Source organism: Lepus europaeus, chromosome 2 (genome assembly GCF_033115175.1).
Source record: "Lepus europaeus isolate LE1 chromosome 2, mLepTim1.pri, whole genome shotgun sequence".
NCBI classification, from domain to species: Eukaryota; Metazoa; Chordata; class Mammalia; order Lagomorpha; family Leporidae; genus Lepus; species Lepus europaeus.
In genome coordinates this window covers 34,902,529-34,914,752 of record NC_084828.1, presented here as the reverse complement: position 1 = coordinate 34,914,752, position 12,224 = coordinate 34,902,529, and the positions used below count along the sequence as shown (strand labels likewise).

Here is a 12,224-nt window from a genome sequence, read left to right as displayed (position 1 = left end):
CTGTTTGCTGACTGCTTATCAATTAGATTGGAGTCCCTCTGAACAGGCTGATCCCTAATTATATAACTGTGGAGTGATCAGAGTCAATGTCTTTGCCAACGCAATTAAGAGTTTTTTTTTTTTTTCCCTGTGAGATTAACTGGATTTGAATCACCTGCATAACTTACTTAAAGGTTAATCTCTCGAGACAGTAGTGTTGTTTGCCAGCGTGTTACTCTGAAAAGTACAGTTCTGTAGTAATTCTGTCAATTTATTGCCAAACTGGCATTCCAAAAAAATCAACTTTATATGTGGCTATCATAAAATCAAACGCCAAGTCCTATGGTTGCTACGTCAACAATATTCAGAAGGCAAAATATTCAATTTATCACAAAATGCCATAAATCTGAAGTGTATCTGTATAATATCTCTTCTGTTTCTTACTTATATGCCACAAAGAAGAAAAATAAGTGTCCAGTGAAAAAAATTCTTTCAGCTGTATTGGACATAGAAAATGGCTATAACTGTCAATGGCCATGCCAATGCCATCTACTTATAGGATAACTTAAAGAATTTAAAATTAAACTTAACTTGACTTTATAAAAGTAATGTTGTGGTATTAATTACACAGATGGAATCCTTAAAGACCAAACCTATGCAATAAAAGTATACAAAAGCTCACCACCACGTGTAAACACTGTCTCCATGTCAGCTGCTTGGGAAGACTCTGCACTCTGTAGTGTCTATTAAATTAGGAAGTGAGATGGTGACACCTAGTAGGTCTGCTTTTATTTAACTACACATGCATGAAGGGAGGATTGGATGGACAGCATTTGAATATGAATTTCTGTAACTTTCCCCCAACAAGCTGGATGATAAAAGTAAGGCCAACTGAATGGATTAAATAAAGCCAGTTGGATTAATTCATTTTTGCTAAGAGATTTACTTGTTTGAAAAGAGTCATCTTATGTAGCCAAACAAACATAAATAAATATTCTCACAGGAAAAAGAAGGCCTCTCTCACCATACGAGTGAACTTCAACAAGTTTATGGAGAATAAAGTTAATTTTGGTGAAAAGAATGAAATGCATGTATAATTTTATCTTAATATTTCTTTTCCATGACCTTTATGAAGACAGTTCATAGATTTTAGAGACAAAACTTCCTGTGAAATCTGGTAACATGATACGTGAGGCCATCTGAGAACTGAAGTCCTTGTCCATACACTTCATCACCATATTTAAACACTTAAATAGGGTTTGGCACATAATAATTGTACAAGACATACTCTCAAGAATGCACCACAGAGGCCAGTACTGTGGCATGGTGGATAAAGCCACCACCTGCAGAGCTAGCATCCCATATAGGTGCCTGTTTGAGTTCCAGCTGCTCTACTTCTGGTCCAGATCTCTGCTATGGCCTGGGAAAGCAGTGGAAAATGGCCCAAGTCCTTGGGCCTCTGCACCCATGTGGGAGACCCAGAAGAAGCTCCTTGATCCTGGCTTCAGATCGGCCCAGCTCCAGCCATTGCGGCCATTTAGGGAGTGAACCAGTGAATGGAAGACCTCTCTCTCTCTCTGCCTCTCCTCTGTGTACCTCTGCCTTTCAAATAAATAAATAAATCTTAAAATATATATATATATATATATAAATGAATCTTATAAAAAGATTTATTTATTTATTTGAAAGGCAGAGAGGTACACAGATGCAGAGGCAGAGAGAGAGAGAGCTCTTCTATCCGATGGTTCACTCCCCAGTTGGCCGCAATGGCCAGATCTGGGCCAATCCGAAGCCAGGAGCCAGGAGCTTCTTCTGGGTCCCCCATGCGGGTGCAGGGGCCCAAGGACTTGGGCCATTTTCTACTGCTTTCCCAGGCCATAGCAGAGAGCTAGGTCAGAAATGGAGCAGCCAAGTCTCGAACCGGCACCCATATGGGATGCCAGCTCTTCAGGCCAGGGCATTAACCCGCTGTGCCACACCACTGGCCCCATAAATAAATAAATCTTAAAAAAAAAAAAAGCACTACATTAGTTCTAACAATCACCTGCATTTTAATAACAATTTATGTTTGAGTTCTTTAAAAACATTTTTATTTATTTATATAAGGGAGCTGGATTAGAAGAGCAGCTGGGACACGAACTGATAACCGCATAGGATGATGGCCTCACAAGAGGTGGATTAACTGGCTCTGTCAGTCCAATAAATCTTGAAAAGGAAAAAACTTTAGAGAAAATGTAGAACTAGAAGATTCAACATTTAATTAGTGGATAAATGTTTAATGGAATCAGAATAGAGAAAATTTCATTAAATTGTTTTTGTCATTAGTTTTCAGATTAAAATTGTTTACCAATTATATAGCCAAGAAAGTAAAAAAGCCAATCCAAGCCACAATATTAAAACAGTCAAGAAAACAGGGAAAGAGACAGTACTGAAAATCTGGAAAGAGAAACAAAGAAAACATTGGATATCAAGGCACGGCAATTATAATCACAGTATACTTAAGATGTGCCTGGGGAAATTATTGACTGTGGAGTGGTGACACAATAGTCTCAACAAAAACAATGTTTAGAGAACTCTATAACCAAAATAGAATTATAAGCTAGAATTTTGTCTACATTCTGAATAGAATAAAAGCATTTTGATCTGGAATGTTCTCTAGGCTCTTGTTTTTGAAGCAGAAAGCAGAAAGGAAATGTCTGTGCATAGAGGGATGAACCAAGAAAGAAACAAATACTTATACAAGAAACAGAGAATACAGCATCAGAGAGAAGGAAGACAGCAGGATAAAGTTTCTGGAGCAGACTGAAACAACTTGTAGCCCATCAGAGGTCTAAGGCCTCTAAGACAGAGTAAGGGAGGACTTACTACCTAAAACATGAAAGGCAGAATTCAGAAGATCATAGGATACCTGTAAGAGATTTTAACAATTCTTGGCAGTGAAAGAAAACAAAACACAAAAATGAATGTAAAAAAATAATAAAAAACTATTAATGGAGACCACAATTAGTATCAGAAAAGAAATATAATCTAAGAGTACAACATATAACACTCAGCTCTCAGTCAGTAAGTCACATGGTTATAACTCAAAATCTAGATATTGATACAACTATTGTTCCTACAGTTAGTATATTAGAAAGACAAACACAAGAAACCGGATGTGAGAAGATGGGGAAGGAGATATCCATTATCTTCCATAACAGTATGTCAAACAATGTATAAAACTGTTATATTGATGAATGCAGAATGAACATAAAATATGGAAATAAATCCTACAAGTAAAAGACAAAACAAAATTGAAGAAATGTTTAAAGATGAAGGATGTGTCCATGTGTGCATACTGGGAAGGTGTGAGAAAGATGTTTCTGTATTTCCTTGAAGTATTGTAAGATATATCACCTGCATTTGAAATGTTACACATTAAATATGTTTTCCGTTCTTGTTGACAAGCATTACAAAATCATTTGGAAACAATTCAGGTTATATTTTAAAGAAAAATTTGGATAGCAAGCAGACATTGCAAATCTACCCATAATTAAAAAAAAAAAAATGTGCACTTCAACTCTAGCTTCTCTACTCTCACGATATTCTAAACTTAACATATATAAAGTGCTTAGGGGTGTTCTTTTTGAAGTCACCCAGAGTGCCATAGATTTTAGTGTCATTTTAGACCAGGATACTAACTCCTAACTTTTAGATTTGATAATACCCTCTTAATTAGTATGTTATTTCATGGTCAGGAAATACTGTAGAAGAAAAAAAGAGAATAAAAAATTCATGGACTATGGTGCCATAATTTTTTTAAAAATTTTGTTACACGTATCATGTCTTTGTCAAAACGGCAATTAAAATCTAAGTTAGAGCCAATAAGATCTGTGGCTCTGACCTGGGCATCCTTCGACTCCAGGGCAGGTCCATTTCCAGTGATCCAACTCTTGGCAGAGCTGCCAGGGCTCTTCACAACCTGACTTCTGCTGAAGCCCAGGCTTACCACATTGAAAGCCACTGCAGTAGACTGGCCTGTTGGGTCTCCTTGAGGGCAGATCACTGTACAGATCAGCCATTAATAGGCCTGCCACCCATTGCTTCTGATGCCGAGCTGTCTTTTCCTCCTGGTTTGTGTTCAAGCAGACCAGAGGATGCAAGTCAAGGGAGTGCCCGTGTCCCATCTCTAATCTTCGGTGGCCTGAACTACAAGTCTATAGTCACAGGCATGTTCTGTAGTAGTTTTTCTAAGGTAGACAATGCCCATGAGGAAAATTATATTCTCACTTTAAAACTTTCTTTCCCTTTGGTCTGAAAGGGAGGTTTTTTCTACTTACTGTATACTTCGCTGATGGCGAAGTGAATCTAGCTATGAGATTATTATTTGAGTTCTTATTTTGGCTATGCTATTACAGAAAAATGTTAGCCATCTCTTTTATAAGGTCTAAAGATTAAATTGTGCATCCTACAGATTCCTTCATAATAGAATTAGTTTCCTACCTTGAAGAGAATAGAGAAATGAAAGAACAAGTTGGGCTTAGAATAGAGAAATGAGGGAGCAAGTCCTAGATCGCTTGCTGACAATAGCAATATTACATGAATACTTAGCAAACCGTTTCAACCACTAGATAACAACTTAAGAAAACATTTACCAGAAGGTCCAATGCCTTCTATAAATTTTAAGAATCATGTATTTGAAAACACCTCTTAAATATCTAACATGGTGTAGTTTGTTTAGCCAGTAAACTTAAGCACAACCATCTAAAATGTTTTTAGTTTCTTTCTACCAACAAGTCTAAAACATATGATACACAGATTCAGGTCCCACAAATTAAAATGTATCTTTGATTGATTTTAGCAGCTTAAATTTATGGACAATCTTATCTATAAGCCATTTAAAATAAAACTCTTAATAAAATTTCCCCATGTGGACATACAATATGTACACACATATAATATAGCATAATAGACCAATATAGCAATTTTAATAATAGCTTTTAAAATCTTTAACTCTTTTTGTAGATTGCCAATTGATTTGAATTGCTTTTTCTTTTTAGTAACCTCAGTTAACCATACTTTCTCTCAGTTGGTACTGTTAATACATTATTGGCTTCATCTGTTTACAGAGCCATCCCAAAGTACTGAATACCATAGAAGTGGCTGGAAAAAGTACATAGGAACCTATAGGAAGACAGCTAAACACAGAACCAACAACGCTTTAGTTTTATGAGCAGCAGATCATATATAACTGTGGATGACAAAAGACTTTAAGTCGCCATGTTTAAAATTATAAACTCATCAACCAACAAGAGGCACTTGCTTACTTCACAGTATTTTTGAAAGCACCTGTAGGATTTTACAAGTATTTAACCCTTTAAGCCTCTGGGGCTTTCTCATTAAGATAACTATCATGTCTAGTAACACAAGATCATTAGACTTTTTAATTCTCAAACATTTGTATTAATAGCATTTTCCATTATAGAAACTTAAAGTCTGGTACCACATCACATCTTGACAGTCCTTCTTATTGGCTCTAAGCTGAAAAGCCCTTCACCCAGCCCAACTTCCAAAGTGACCACTGCAGCTGAGGGGATGGTCAAGTAGGGTCAGCAACATTGCAGGCAGAACTGTAAATTTCTTGTTAGAGATGCCACCTGCCTTTACCTGGCCAGCTCTCCTCCCAGGCCAGCCAAGTAATGAAAGTCAACAGAGTGCCTTCCCCTAGGAGGTTCACACCTCCCTTAGGATATACCCCATGTGAAGAGATAGATAGGTCTGGGCCTCTGAATCTACAAGGCCTAAAGCCCACCAGATTATTATCAAGCCCCTTCTATCAGGTTCTATTTGCCTCTCAATCAGAAAACTTAATTGTAGCTTAGACAGCACCTTTCTTAGCTCCTCTAATAATGACTCTGTCCTTTGTTCTAGGCCCTGTCTAGTGCACTTGGGCCTCATTCCTTTGTAATCATGACCTCTACTCTACCACCAATGGCTCTACTCCCAACCTGTGTGTACTGATGGTCCTCTTCCCCACTTAATGCTGTATAATTGTTCAAACCTGGTAAATGCCACTCTTAGGATCATTGGTTACTATCCTCACTCTGTCTTTTATGACCTTGTCTAAATATGATCAGAGTCGGCAAACTTGGAAGGCTTCCATAGCCTTGGCAACTCATGACGACAGCCTAGGGTGGTTACTGGCGCCATAAACTAGAGTGTCAATTTGTTGGGTCAACAACAGGAGCCACTGTGCACTTGCTCCTGATGTGGGATCTCTGTCCTTAATGTGCTGTACATTGTGATTTAATGCTATAACTAGTACTCAAACAGTATGTTTCACTTTGTGTTTCTATGTGGGTGCAAACTGTTGAAATCTTTATACTAAATTGATCTTCTGTATATAAAGAGAATTGAAAATGAATCTTGATGCAAATGGAAGGGGAGGGGGAGCGGGAGAGGGGAGGGTTGCGGGTGGGAGGGAAGTTTTGGGGGGGGGAAGCCATTGTAATCCATAAGCTGTACACTGGAAATTTATATTCATTAAATAAAAGTTAAAAAAATATAAAAAAAAAAATCTAAGTTAAATCTGCAAATGCAAAATTATAAGCCCAAGTCAATTACATAATGAACCACAATACTTGAAAAATGGAGAATGAATTTTTTTCAAGAAAGGATTTTAGAAGGTAAATGGTTATGGTATTGCTGGTAAAAATTAAAAACAGGAAAAAAAAACCCTTTATTTTGTCATTGCTTTTCTTATTGTTTATAAGTAAACTATAATTCATGAACAATTAAATATCATCAGTTACTTTTCTTGTGTAACACATTTTAAGGTCAAGACTGATGTTGTAAAAGTCATTTAATAACCATCCTTCTGATGGCCCAAGTGCTTAGGCCTCTGTACCCACATGGGAGACCTGGAAGATGTTCCTGGCTCCTGGCTTTGGTCTGGTCCAGCCCTGGCCACTGTGGCCATTTGCTGAGTGAACCAGTGGATGGAGATCTCTCTCTCCCTCCACCTCTCCCTTTTTATATCTCTGTAACCTTTAACCCTGCATTTCAAATAAATAAAAATTTAAAAAAAAATAATCTTCCTTCTGGAGTGGCTGTGAAGACACTGGCTTGGATACCTATATACAAATATTGGGCACCTGTTCATGCCTCAGCTCTGCTCCTGATTCCAGTGTCTTGTTAATTCAGACCCTGGTAGGCAGCAGTGATGGCTCAAATAGTTGAGTCCCTGCCACCCACATGGGAGGCCTGGATTAAGCTCCCTGCTCCTTTTGGTTTTAACAAAACTCTTGTTGTTGCAGCTATTTGGAGAGTGAACCAGCGGATGGGATCTGTCTTTCTGTATGTCTCTCTTTCTTTCTCTCAAATAAATTAACTAAATAAATAAAATTTAAAGCCTTCTTATAGTAGCTACAGAGTGGTGATGGTAGGCAGATTTTTTTTAAGTGGAAGTGCTGCTACATGAAAAAAATGGCAAGGGTGAAGACTGTGAAATGTAATCGGGTTTATAAACATTAGGTCATAAATATAAATACCTAACAATGATGAAATATCAGAGGTTTATTAGAAAACATGTATAGGAAATGAGAGCACCAACATGAAATAAAGGAGATCTCGCCATCAATATCATGCAATGTATTTCATGCTGTCCAAGAGCACAGAGTCAGTGTACAGTAGGATCTTTCTCATGCAATACTTGTTTCATCCTTTGTTTGGGCCTCTCTTCTATTTTCTGGTTTTCTCCAGGTTTTAGACATTGTTTGCTTATCGAAAATGGAATTTTAGCAACTTCCTCTACTGAATTTGTACTTGGGACCCCTCAAGTCAGTTCTGACTAGTTTTCACCATCAGATAAAGGTTTCTAAGTTTTCTAAATCAACTTTTCCAGAGGAACTGCCTCCAGACAAATTCAGTCTCTTGCGTTGATAGCTATTTCCAAAATAATTTATAAGTCCTCCCATACTGCTTGACAAGTTTAGGGATGTCCTGGAGTTCTCATCATGTCTTTAGGGAAAGTAGGGTAAATGTTTCATAACACAGTCATATTACCAGTAATTCTAATAGCCTGGATAACGACATTAAATCCTTTTAATTTCCTTCTGAAGGCGGTCTACACTGCCTGTAATGCAGTTTTCATCAATTCCAAAGCAAGCAGTAGTTAAAGAAACCTACCAAGGAGTGTTTCTTTAAATAGAAGAGTTACACTTGTGGGTTTTCAGAGGCAATGTTTGGTGACCACTAATTTCATATGTCACCAGGCAAAGCTGTACTTAATTCATTTCAGAGTGGAGCCCATTTTGAGACTCTTCTCGATGACAGCATGGAATTTAGGGGCAAACTGATACTTGTCTGAGCTCTGCAGGACAGACATTTGCATGCATACTTTGAACAGTTTTATTTTTACTAGTCAATTCCTCTAATGAATTATGGGATTTCTCCTGGCTTTGTCATTTGGGACTTCAAGCTGCTTAGTATCCACAGGGAGTATTAGGAGAGATTACTTGGTACTCAGAGTGATTGAAAAGAAAGGCCTGCACTACTCTGGTACATATTCATAAAGCACAACCTTAACTCTTGAAATATAATGGAAATCATAACACAGCTCTTTCGATCCGAGCCCTCATCTCATACCATGGTGTAGACATTCCCAAACTGCAGCAGAGGTTTCTTTAGAGATCTGTAAAGGATTTGGGGGCTATACTTGGGTGTGCCCTGTAGTAATGACAGAAACAGGAAGGGATCCTATCATATCATGCACTGAACCAGAGGATTATTGAATGAGCAAAGATCTGTAATTTAAAAATCACAATAATCTCTTGTACCTTAAAAAAAAAAACAACAACACAGTATTGGCAATAGCCAATTCTTGTGTGTCTGAGTGTGTATATAAGAGAAAGGAAGACACATACACTTAAGTATATATACATATAACAAGATAAACAGTTTTTAAACCTACAAGAACCATAATCTGAAACTTTAAGAAGTGGAAAACAAGTATCTTTGCACTTAGTCTTTAATATTGAAAACCTGCTCCTGTATCTTGCAAGTAGTAACAACTGCTACTTGTATCACAGTAAAACCAGTGATGCACTTCAGACAGATGCAATGTCTCAAACAATCTTGCTTTACACTTCTAAGAAAGGCCAAATCCTATAAAGAAAAATCTGAATAAAGAAAGTGAACTAATGTTTTAGCAAAATTTTTATCTTCACATCATATGTTTCATTAGAAAAACAAAAAAACCCACCACTTCTTAACTGTCATTGCTTATCACAAGTAATGAGTAATTATCCACATATTTTCTAGGAATATCTAAATATGTAAAAATATTAAAAAGCAAAGGAAAAGCTGATTTAATTAGAAATTTCTCATTTAAAGGAGAGTTTTTACCAAAGACAGTCAGCTCTGCTGGGTCACTGTCTCTTTCTCCCACCATATTGGTGCCCACACAGGTATACATTCCTGCGTCACTTTTTCTGGTATTGGAGATCATCAGTTTTCCACCTCGAATCTGTTAAAATTAAATAAAACAAAAAAAAGGAAAGAACAGAAACAGAAATGGAAATCAAAGGTCACTAGTAAATAATTTTGAATACATACACACACAATTTTCTTTCCAGAAGAAAATAATTGAGTAGCTAAGACATGAAAGTCTATCTTGGCATCTTCAAAAATGTCTTCTGTTCTTAAATTCACCTACAGCATCAGTCTACATGTTTCCCTCTTGGAGAATGCGTCTTCAAATCAGCCTTCCTTACTTTTACCTGGTAATATCTGAATCTTACAATTGTGCCCACTAAGTCCTAGGAATCTGTCCACACCCTGAGATTGTACTGAAAGAGCTGCTATTGTCATTTATCATCAGAAAAGAGCATTGTATGCCTATTTTGGATACTAGCACAAAATCCAGCTGACTTACAGAGATCCAGCAAGACATAGAGTTTACACCTCTGTAGGACAGTGTTCTAGGCAGCTGGGACTCAGGAATAACCCCAAAGCACACATCTCTGCCTTTGTGGACCTTACATTTCACTTGTTATTGTTAATTTGTCTCATCTTCATTGCATTTAAGTGACAATCTTTGGTGAAAAGAGCTGGTTGTATTAAAAAGAAATTAAATGATGAGTGTGAGCTGGAACAAATCATTGGAACTAATAGGGGATCCCTAGGTATTGCTTAAAAAGTAAGCATTTATTATATCTAGTACTCCAACAGTATTTTTTCACTTTGTATTGCTACGTGGGGGCAAACTGTTGAAATCTTTACTTAATATATACTAAACTGATCTTCTGTATATAAAGAGAATTGAAAATGAATCTTGATGTGAATGGAAGGGGAGAGGGAGTGGGAAAGGGGAAGGTTGCGGCGGGTGGGAGGGAAGTTTTGGGAGGGGGGAAGCCATTGTAATCCATAAGCTGTACTTTGGAAATTTATATTCATTAAATAAAAGTTAAAAAAATAAAAAGTAAGCATTTATTCACTGAGTGAATTAATGAGATAGTATTAAATTATTTACTAAACATCACACTATAGCAGAGTTAGGCTTTTAGTAAGTACAGCATCACAGTTTCCTTTCTAGTTTTGTTTTGTTTGTTTTTTTCTGTCTTGGTTGAATCTGATTCAATAATCATTACAATAACTGATTGTTCTTAAAGAGATGTGAGATAATTCTGGTTGCTTCCACTATTTTTTTTACTTCATAGGAAAATAAAATACATGGAAGTTTGTTCTCATCAGAGATATTTCAAGTTCTAAAACTTGTCATGTCACAGAAAGGTATTTTTGCCTTTTTTTTTTTTTTTACATGAGAGGAAAAGATCATTATTGGGGTCTCAATTATACATAGTAAGGCATAATGGGAGGTAATGACAATGGCCATGGAGGCCATTTTTCTTTCCCATGAAGCTGATCTTCACACTAGGACTTGATCAGACCAATGAAATGAAGGCAATTATTTCATAGGAAAGATGTCTACACTCCGTAACTCACATGCCTCGCTGCGGTTGGAAGCCTGAGACAGTGGGAACTAACCTTAGCTGGCCAGCAAGAAAATTAGAGGCCACGAGACGGAGGCCTGGGATGCCCAAGAGTTACAGGTTAACTAGGACGTGTCTTCCCCAAACTCAGACATGTTTCTGCACTCTGAGATCTTAACGATAACAGCTGATGGGTTAAGGCTAGAGACTTGATCTTATTATAGCACCTCACACTGGTGTCTGGTGGGAGGTTTTTGAGTCACTGGGGACATGCCCATAGCAAATTGTTCTTCTTAGAGTTTTGATCATTACTGGAATTGAACTTCTGCCTAGCTGTGCTCTCTCTCTCCTCTCTGCTTCCTGGGTCACCACATGGTTGTTCCTCTGTGCCCACGATGACCAGCCTCAATCAGACATTGGTCTATGGGGCTACCTGATCCTGAACTTTAGCCTTCAAGTGTAAGCTGAAATAAGCCTTGTGTTTCCTTAGAAGATTCTTTTGCATATTTTAGTTAAAGTTATGAAAGTAGTCTAATCACCCAGCTGAAACCTAACTGTCAGACCTGTGGTCATCCAGGGTCATGTAGCTTGTAATATACCTTTAAACAGGCCACAGGGGAAACAGAAGGTCTAGCACAGATCAACCAAGATGGTTCAGAACAGAACCATCAGCTTTCCCTCATAATCATACACTAAATAAGATGGTTACTACATGCCTATATATTTTGGGATAGTTTGTTACAAAGCAAAAGCTGAATACTGCAAACTTGAATTAGAAATCCTTGAACATTGATCTTACTCCATCATTAGGAATATATTTTCATGCCCAGCCTTAGAACATTGAAGAGCAAATGCTCTTTCGGAATGTAGATCCCCACGGAGTGAGCCAAGCCAGAAACATAAGAATGTATGTTGTGATCTCTTAAACATTATCTAGTTTGCATTATGCTGTAATCATAATGTGCCCGAAAGAAAATCCTATTCATAATAAACATGTTTTTAAACAAAATAGCCACCCAGAGTATATGAATTTTTCATTAAAATGGTACACTGTTTCAACCAAATGAGGTCTTTTTTAAATAAAATATATTTACTCTTTTTTTTAATCTACTCTTATTTATTGTATTTAATATAAAGTTATACTACTAACAATGGAAGGCATTAGGTTGTATTTCATTGGACTGGATTCTCACAAACTTCACATACAGATGTTCAGTGGATCCTCTGAAAAAAATAAAATGCCATCTACCCACTCTACCTATTTAGCAGGTTCTG

General features: G+C 37.2%; 1 protein-coding gene across 1 annotated transcript in view; it reads right to left on the bottom strand.

Annotated features, from left to right (window-relative positions):
* Nucleotides 1-12,224, bottom strand: part of ROBO2 (roundabout guidance receptor 2) — a 622,866-nt gene that overhangs the window by 159,196 nt on the left and 451,446 nt on the right. Inside the window, exon 4 of the mRNA XM_062175939.1 lies at nucleotides 9,364-9,484. Within this exon, the coding sequence (XP_062031923.1) occupies nucleotides 9,364-9,484 (121 nt within the window). The remainder of the gene's footprint in view (nucleotides 1-9,363; nucleotides 9,485-12,224) is intronic.